General features: G+C 44.4%; 1 protein-coding gene across 1 annotated transcript; it reads right to left on the bottom strand.

Annotated features, from left to right (window-relative positions):
- Window positions 1-1,146: 1,146 nt before the first annotated feature.
- On the bottom strand, window positions 1,147-4,669 carry LOC123130717 (membrane steroid-binding protein 1). The gene is made up of 2 exons (XM_044550534.1): window positions 4,154-4,669; window positions 1,147-2,010 (listed from the first exon to the last, which is right to left on the bottom strand). Exons 1-2 carry the CDS (start codon window positions 4,477-4,479, stop codon window positions 1,359-1,361), a joined length of 978 nt encoding a protein of 325 aa, XP_044406469.1. The 5' UTR covers window positions 4,480-4,669; the 3' UTR covers window positions 1,147-1,358.
- Window positions 4,670-9,728: the final 5,059 nt, after the last annotated feature.

The raw sequence follows: 9,728 nt of genomic DNA, 5'->3' as shown, positions 1-9,728 counted from the left end.
AGTGACTGACATGTGGGCCCGGTCGATCTAATCATATCTGGGAGCAGTTATGCAGGCTGGATACGTGGCGAAAAAGGCGGCGCGGAGATCGAGGCGTCTATGCCCCGTCCCATCCGAACGCCGCGGTCCGCCCCGCTTCGCGCGCGCCCCCAAATTTCGCATCCCGCGGAATCCGCGAGCAACAAATCAGTCTGTCAGACGCGGTGTTTCCGGCGATCCGTCGCTCGGAGATCGTCGAAGCCCGAAAGATCACTCGACGCAAAAACAGAATGGATCGAGTCGACTGAAGGCAAATTGCTCCCTGTCAACGAAGAGATTCTTTGGTCCAGAACAGCGCACAACTAGAGCGCAAAGATCAATCGGAAACGACATCAACTCCTTCACTCGAAGCCTCAATCCATTCGGGGGCTAATGATGGGGTTATGTACCTAGGGTAGGGTCATGGACCTGTTCCAAGTAACTTACCCCAAGACATCCTTAGAAGAGGTCGCCTTCCAGTCGACCAATGAGGACTCACTCGACTGGCCTGAAGGACTCGACCACGAAGACTCACTCGACCACCAGGAGGTCAAGAGGCACTCTGCACTGCAACGGCCTGTAATCAAGTAGACTTTATGATAGTAAAGGCACTTTATGTGGGGCGTTACCAGTAACGCCCCAGACTTAACTCACCTTAAACCCTCTCCTGCGTGGGCTGGCTAGGGTCCTGGCGCACTCTATATAAGCCACCCTCCTCCACAGGCAGAGGGGTTCGGCACCTTGTAATTCATACATTCATAATCCACTCGACCGCCTCCGGGCTCCGAGACGTAGGGCTGTTACTTCTTCCGAGAAGGGCCTGAACTCGTACATCCTTTGTGCTTACAACCTCTCCATAGCTAGGACCTTGCCTCTCCATACCTACCCCCCACTCTACTGTCAGGCTTAGAACCACGACACATCCTCCTTTTCTAAAAAAAATCCATGTGTTCACACAATACTTATATGGCTGTGCACATTACACCAATAGTTAAATTTGGTAACCTTGTATGGTTGTGCCTACCCTTTTAGTAGTTGATATGGTTCAGCTGAATCATCATGTACATTTATTTTGTTTTTTCCACCACAACCAAATATTGCATAGAAGTTCTTTACCATGTAGTCTAGTAGAATAATTATTTCACTTAGTAATGCTCTCATGGTTTAACACAATAGATTCTCATTTATTGCATTGCAGAGTGAGCTGCATTGCAAGTAAGAGTTGAGAGGATGTGCTGTTTGGATCAGAAACATGAAGAATCAGTCATCTTCCGAGGTTAAATTTCTACTTCCTTCTTAAATAGGCACAACTCTACGCATCGTCATCAATAGGCACAACTCTACGCATACTTCACCTCAATATCTGATGCTTCCTTTAGTTTCTCCACTTCATCTTGATGGATGTTTGTATTGTTCGAACCAACACCTGGCACTTCCCTTGATCCTCCTGTACCTTCACGGTTTCTGATGCCGTTCACATCTACATCCGGTGCCTGTTTTGCCTTCTGCCCGGTGTCTTCACGCTCTCCTCCACCGCTTGTGCTGCTTGTGTTCCTTAAATCTACACCAGGCGTTTCTTCTGGCGTCTTCACTTCATCTTCATGGATGCTTTTGCTTTCACCCACATGGGAAATTTTCATTGGCTGCTCCATTGCACTTACATGACCTGCAGTTGTATTTTCAGCTCTATTTTTTTCTGGTGCCAACTCATGATTTCTCTGTATTGCATTTGCGTCGAAGCCTCTTCCAGATATCTCAGCATGCGCTCTACCATCTTCCTCAGAGACCAAAATGGTCTTCTTTATTGTTCCAACCTTCACATACTTGCCCATGAATTTCTGCTCCCATTCTTGCAAGGCTTCCACCTCCAAAGGGCCTAAGCCTGAAACGTCACCGGTTAAATCACTCAGCTCAAATGACATCTTTGCCAATGCCCTACTTACATCCCTGCCCGCAAACAATGCATATGGGCCACCAGGTCCATAGAATATCCTGCACAACACAAAGAAGGCGGAAGTATGAAGGATGGATAAATATGTTGCAAACATTGATTTACAATACAATGGTTAGTACCGGTCTGGGTGTTGGTAACCACGAAGACACTCTCATCCGTGCCCAGACCCTTTGGAATGAAGTGAGATCTAGCGCATTGGTCATGGAGGCAGTAGTGGTAAGGGAAGGAGTACAATTAGCCTATGATCATGGGTTGAGGAAAGTGATCGTGGAAACCAATGCACAAGTTGTGGTTAATAAGTAGAATTCTTCTGTACTTAATTGCCTGGAGAGAGCTACCACTTTGAATGAGATTCAAGAGCTTTGCGGGAATTTTGAGGAATTTCGCCTAGTGTTTACGGCTAGAGAACCAAATGAACTAGCTCATCTTTGCGCGAAACCGTGTAATTCCTTTAGGAGATGTTGTTTGTGGATAAATTAAACCCCATCATTCCTTACGGCTTGTCTAATGAAGGATTGTAATCCAGTGAATCGATTAGTAAAGCTCTTGATTTCCGACTAAACAATGGTTAGTACCGACATCCTTATGGTACCTTGTATTGAATACAGGCCGTCCAATGGCAAAGATCCAAGGGTTGTTAGATATCTGTACCGGTGAAAACGGATCAGCAGTATCGCTAGTACTGTGTGTCTCTTGTCCACCGGTATAGGCGCTTGCAGTTCATTATTCGGCGACTCTGCATCTCCGGCAGACGTCCCCGGACGCTCGTCCTCCCTTCAACCGTGCGCCTGCCGGCCGGGCCATCTCCCCTTAATTCGTCGTGATCGTGGACTGATGCTTCTGCGGGTATGACGTTATGGCCCGTCGCCGTGCGCCCCATCCTCACCCTAGCATCACGGTTATTGTGCCTCGTGCATGGCGGCAACGCATGCCAAACCACCATGCGCCGTGGACGTGCTCGCCGCCGTCGACGACGAGGCCAGGATGTGCAAGATGTGCCAGTCTTCTGACGCCCAAAGAGCTGCGTCTTGGTGAGTGTCGGAGCGTGGCGGAACCTCTACTTCGGCCGCATCTCGCGGGACGTGGAGCTGCTCATCTGCCTTTGCTGTGAGGTCGACAACCACGCCGTGTGCTAGAATGCTCACCCAGGCATGGCTCAACTTGCTTGTGTCCTGGTCGTTCAGAAGTATTGGCCCACCAGAGCAATTCCCTTTGTGATCAACGGTGGGATCACACATATACTGCTCCCTCCCCGATAGCAGTATAGGGTACCGTAAAAACCCTCTAAAATTAAGCTGGTTCAAAGTGATTAAGTTTGAATAGCATGAAATGTGTGATTTTCGTTAAAACAGACACGTTCGGTGCAGATCCTGAGAATAATGCTACGATGGGTTTGTGACTGTCATGCAAACAAAACAAAAATATAATCACTGTGAAGAACCAGCCCACTTAGTTAGACAAGGAAACACACACCATATGTTTCTAGCTTCAGACAGTTCTATCTGATCAAACTATATTTGCCATGACAAATTCATTGACTCGCAAGAATCAAAATATCTGGCACAAACTATCTGAGATCAAGCAATCTTATCTACAAATGACAAAGATTTAATGAGTTTGTATGGAATCGGGTTCGGCTCAGCTGCCGGGCTCCCTGTAGGAAATATTGTGCAGGGCCAATAAGAGATATCACTATGGAGTATGGAATCTATCACTAGTAAAATGTTTCCAAGTAAGGATATCATCTCCTAACAGGTTAATTATGTCCTTTTCTAATTGATCGCCTCAAACTCTATGGAAGTTAAGCAGACATAGAAGAGAATGATGTGAAACGACGTAAACAGAAACAAGGAGAACTCTTTATGAAAAAAATTGGGGGGAATGTGGCATCCTTATATAATGGTTAAACTACAATGCCAAATAACAAAATTCTCCTTTCAGTTCCAGCTGACAAATTCTCCCTTTTTAACTTCTCGTGGCAATTTACAGATAACAATAATTTAAATGGTTCACCCCTACTTTTTCTCTGACGCATATCAAGATTATGAGTTTTTCTATTAAAAAACTTATCCTTTTCAATTTCTCAGGAAATGCAGGTGTTCTTATTTTTAGGGAAGACGAACAGAGAAGTGCAATAGTCCTGAAATTCAATGGCTATAAGAGACGAGAGAGAGCCTCTACCTGCTCTGCGTGACATCATAAATTTGCCCATTGATGGCGATGAGGAGCGGCTTCTTGGGGTCGGACCCGTCATAGAGCCCCAGCTCCTTCTCCGTCACCTCACCAAGCTGCACCGGTGGCGGCAGCGCCTCGAGCGTCCTCTCGTCCTCCGCCTCCCTCCTTCTCGGCGGCGACGGGGCTGGCCGCGCGAATGAGCCGGAGAGGGCCATGTAAAGCCCGGCGATCACCGCAGCCACCGTGATGAACGCCTCCGGCGGCAGTCCTGTGTACGCCGCGATGGTCGCCTTCGCTGCCTCCCACCACTCCCCCGCTGCAGCCATCGCCATGGACGATGGCGCTGGTGAGATGGTACTATAAAACGACGTTGAGGTGGAAGGGGCCGGAGTGGAACTGAGGGACGCGCGAACTGTGCACTTTTGTAGGGATGGGGCCGGAGAAATCGCGCGGTCGATTGAGAGTTGAGACGGAGCATTCGACCCGACGCTCTTATCAGAGAGAATCCATCTAGAAAGTTTAGAAAGTTGAAAAAAGACTTGTGCACGAGCAGGGATCGGATCACCCTTCTTTTTAGATGGAAGAAGCATCCTGGAACATCGTTGAGATGACGTGCAGAGCATTCACTGGCAGCGGATGGAGCACCAACCTGCTCCTGTCATCTTCTAAAGTCCAACTGAAGCTAGAAAAAGATAGGAGGAAAGAAGGCGGTGCCGGTTCAGGGATGTGAGATGTGGGGAGCTGGAACGAAATAGGCGTGTGCTCTAAGTCACGTAGGTGGACTGTCTCGATTTGACATCAGAATATTGTGCGGTCCTGCTTTTATCAAAGCCTCAAGGCAAAGACCATATTACTCATCATGGTTGGTGTTGACATTCCATAGCACGAAACTATTTTTTTTGTGTGGGGAAATCCATAAGATGAAACTTGACAAATCTAGGACGCCAATAGTTGGCAACAATTCCACCTCGGGAGGTGCTTTCTTTTTCATGATAATACGTGTCTCATTCATATCATAAAGATTAAAGTACAAATCACATAAGGACCGACATGACAAAACTGAAAAAATAGCAATACGAACGATTCATTCACTGGGAACGGTCCGATCGAGCGAATGTTCGATGGGTGAAATCCCTCCAAAGAAACTCCTCCCTAGAAAACCCTATTTGCCGCATACTGCGACAAGTTGTCGAGGTATCGCACACCTTCGTTGGTACATGGGCCAGCCAGTTAGCTTTTTTTTCCGTGCGACCATTTCTGGTTTTGAGAACCATCTGGATGGTTCCTTACTGTGCTTTCAAAAATTGTCCCTGTTTTCAAAAATTGTTCGAAGTTTTAAAAAATGCTCTGGTTTTCAAAAAAAATCATGTATTCAGAAAATGTCCGTGTTTCCAAATTTGTTCAGAATTTTCAATATTGTTCTCTGTTTCAAAAAAATTCAGAAAATTCAAAAAATGTTCGAGGATCAAAAGTTGTTTCTGTCAAAAAAAATATTTTTTTGAAATTTGTTCTAGAATTCCAAAAATGTTCATGTGTTTGAATAAAGTTCATAAATTTCAAAATTTGTTCATGATTTCAAAAAAAAATTGTTCGTAAGTTAAAAAACTTCACAGATATTAAAATTTTGTTCTTGATTTTTCCGGGAAGTGTTAAGTCTGATACTGCAATTAGTTATTTACATATTACGCTGCACACCTGAAGCCTGAGCTTATGGTCGGTGTGGCTAGCAGTGAACCCATATCACTAGGCAGTGGCGGGTTTGATTCCAGCAACCACGCGCTACCCTATTTTGCGATTTTTACCCTTGCTTCGCGGCCTAGAGCAATGGGTTGGCCCAAGTGGGCTCTGCGACTCGCCGACTACTTATCGCAAAGAGCGACATATAGGAGGTCCCCCCTCCACCCGCCAGTACAAAAGCTGTCATACGTCTTGAACCTTCAATTGAGGCAAAAATAGTTATTTGCTATGACGCACCACGAAACTTTAAAAACTAGTATTTAGACATCATTTTTTATAGTTATAAGAGCATCTACAATCGGATTCCTCAAATGTCTAATCGGACAACCCGGTCACTGTCGGGACAGGAGAGAAGAAATGTCAGGGTCACTGCAATAAATTTGACATGGTCAATACAATAAATTTTACATGAGAACAATTATTGAAAAAATGTCGTATGGAACTTAAAAGTGCCCATGGGAAAAACATCAAAAAGTCTACGGTTGATAGTTTATAGCTAAAAGCAAGTAAATAACATGACAAAACTTGTATGAAATTGAGGGATACACATGGATTTTTTTGGCAGAACAAAATGTCTATAAAACATAGTGAACCAATATCATACTTCTCTATGTTTTGAGGAAACATTTTCCTTGTTATATTATTAAAAAATGACTTGGTAATTTACAAAGATTGTCATGGTTTTTATAAACACTTTCTCTTATTTCGCCATGGACTATGACTAACAATTTCAAACATGGCAAAACTTTGGCAAACACTAACTCTAAAACATGGCAAAAATATAAAAAATGTCATATTTTGAAAAAAAAACTAAAGTTTACAAATTTGCAGGCGGTTCAACAATTAAAAGGATTGCAAAACATGTTAGAATTATCCGAGGTCGCTGTCGATCCGTTGAGGACAAGTAATCACATAGCACGAGCACGACACCGAAATTTATTAACAAGGTTCACCAACATGAATTTTATACTAATCACCTACCATACTATTGTAAAAATGAATGGTCGTGGCAACAATCGCCATCAATGATCTAGTACTTTATACAAAGTGTGTAGCTAACCAGTGTGAAGTTTTGGCTCTTGGGCTCCTTAAAGCCCAGTATGTTACGGAAACCAAAAAAAAATGCTATTTTAAAGTAAAAACATAATTATGTGAACACACATGTATGTCCTCTTAGTATTTGTAAAGTCTTATCAAATAATACAATGATTTTTAAGCTATACAAAAAATATTAAATTGTGGCCCAAATACAACTAAAAATAGCGCCATTTTGACATGTATTTGTCTTTTTGTGTATACCACAAATGAAAGTATATTTTGACGAAACTTTGTATGAGCATAGCATAGGTGTGCATGTATATGCACACATTTTCAGATTTTTTTTCTGAGATGTGAAGATATAGTTTCCAAGAAAAAAACTAAAGGGCTACCTGGAGCCCATCCTCCAAATGCATTTTTCGGTATAAGAATTAACTATGTCTTATCTAAATCCTACATCTTTCAATTTTGCGCAAAGACTTTTGCAAATTTTCCCTTTTTACTTTTCGATTTGATTAACCAAATGGTGTAGGAGCTAGGGGGAACTTTGTACATTCTCATCTATATAAGAGTTAGTGAATCGACTATATAAATTGTTCCAAAGGCTTAATACAACACATACTAATTTACACCAATTTTCACCTCTTGGCCAGCTGAGGTGTGTGGTTGCATGACGCGCGACGTGGTGGCCATGGCTTGGGGCGTGTGGTGGCGTGGCGGTCGCAGCCAGAGGTGACGTGACGTGCGGTTGCGCAGTGCTGCTGCGTGTGCCAGGCACAAGCGAGTTGGAGAGATATGGTGGGGCTTGTGCGTCACAAGGACGGTGGCAGGGTTTTCATCGCAAAGTGGTCACGCAGCGGGGTGCTGTTGCTCGGGCGGCGCGACAGCCCGGGTTGCAGCCGCTTGCAGTGCTGGAGTAGGAGTGCGCCTGCGGTTGTTGGATCTTCTGCACTCTCCGACGGGTGCGCGTGGTGCGTGTGCACATGGAAGCTTGGTCAAGGATGGGAACAAAGGTGGTTCGCGGCCTCGAGCGTCATTTATCTAGTCCCTGCAGACATGGTGGTCGGCAAGGATTGGTGGTTCGTGCTGCATCTGGTGATCCAGCTTTCTGTTAGCGGTTGATGGATTTAGTGTTGGAGATATGTCCTAAATGCAATAATATCGTGTTATTGTTTCTATGTTTATAATTAAGAGTTTACTAGCAAAAAGGCCAATGCATTGCAACAGGAGAAAAAAATTCACTCATATCTCTAGCTGGGTCAGTTGGACAAGTTGTGCGTGGCCGATTGGCAGGTTATGAGATCGAACCCTCCCATCGGCAATTTTATTTTTCTCCTAACCTGGGCCATAGTGCACCACTAGATGGGCTTTCTCTGTTGGGCCAAAACGGGTGGCAAGTAACGAAACCAAATAGCGTACGTGAAATTAATTAAAGCGGGTTGTCTAAAAAAATTAATTGTAGTGGGACCAAACGAAGCGGGACGAAACCAAGAATATCACCTCCCTTTAATAGTAGGTATAGATATTCTATGCTATGATGATAACGCACAAGTATAGGGGATCAATTATAGACTCTTTCGATAAGTAAGAGTATCGAACCCAACGAGGAGCTAAAGTTAGAACAAATATTCCCTCAAGTTCTATCGACCACTGATACAACTCTACGCACGTTTAACGTTCGCCTTACCCAGAACAACTATGAAACTAGAAGTACTTTGTAGGTGTTGTAGGCTAGGTTTGCAAGATAATAAAGAGTATGTAAATAAAATCTAGGGGCTGTTTAGATAAAGACACAACTAAATTAGTTTCAGTATTGAGTTTTTTGTCACGAGAAAGTTATTTGTCCCTAGACAATCGATAACTAAACCGGTAATCATTATTGCAATTTTATTTGAGGGAGAGGCATAAGCTAACATAGTTTCTCTTTTTGGATCATATGCACTTATGATTAGGAGTCTAGCAAGCATCCGCAACTACTAAAGATTATTAAGGTAAAACCCAACCATAGCATTATAAGGCATCAAGTCCTCTTTACTCACATACGTAAACAACCTACTTATTCGGGTTTGTGCTTCTGTCACTCACACCATCCACCATAAGCAAATCATGAACATATTGCAAACCCTACAGCGGGGATCCCTCACGCTTGCGCGACACGGAGAGCACCATAGGACAGCAGCAATAATAAAACATCCAACTCAAACCAATCACGATCATCAATTAACCCATAGGACAAAACAGATCTACTCAAACATCATAGGATAGCCATACATCATTGGGAAATAATATATAGCGTTGAGCACCATGTTTAAGTAGAGATTACAGCGGGTAAAAAAAGGGTTACACCGCTGCATAGAGGGGGGAAGAGTAGGTGATGACGGCGGTGAAGTTGTTGGTGTAGATCATTGTCGCGATGATGGCCCCGATGACGTTGCGGCGCCACCGGGAGAGAGGGGGAGAGAGCCCCCCTTCTTCTTATTCTTCATTGACCTTCCCCCTAGATGGGAGAAGGGTTTTCCCTCTGGTCCATGGCCTCCATGGCGGCGGAGGGGCGAGAGCCCCTCCGAGATTGGATCTCTCTATTTCCTTCTGTTTCTGCGCTCCCTGATTCTGCCCTTTCACTGTTTCTTAAATTCCCGGTGATCCGTAACTCCGATTGGGCTGAAATTTTGACACGAATTTTATCCGGATATTGGTTTTCTTGCCGTGAAAGAAGGGCACCAACTGCCTTACGGAGTGTCCACGAGGGCCCAGGGCGCGCCCCTCACCCTCGTGGGCCCTTCGGGCATCGTCTTGCGTTAATTCC

The sequence above is a fragment of the Triticum aestivum genome, chromosome 6A, assembly GCF_018294505.1.
Source record: "Triticum aestivum cultivar Chinese Spring chromosome 6A, IWGSC CS RefSeq v2.1, whole genome shotgun sequence".
NCBI lineage: Eukaryota > Viridiplantae > Streptophyta > Magnoliopsida > Poales > Poaceae > Triticum > Triticum aestivum.
Note: the sequence above shows the minus strand (reverse complement) of the source record. Positions and strands in the feature narration are given on the sequence as shown.

Bases quoted from the DNA above. Each gene is read 5' to 3' on its own strand.
- LOC123130717 (XM_044550534.1), bottom strand. From the start codon at position 4,479: ATGGCGATGGCTGCAGCGGGGGAGTGGTGGGAGGCAGCGAAGGCGACC. The intron at 2,011-4,153 runs GTAGAGGCTCTC...TGTGTTGTGCAG, and splicing joins TATGATGTCACGCAGAGCAG to GATATTCTATGGACCTGGTG.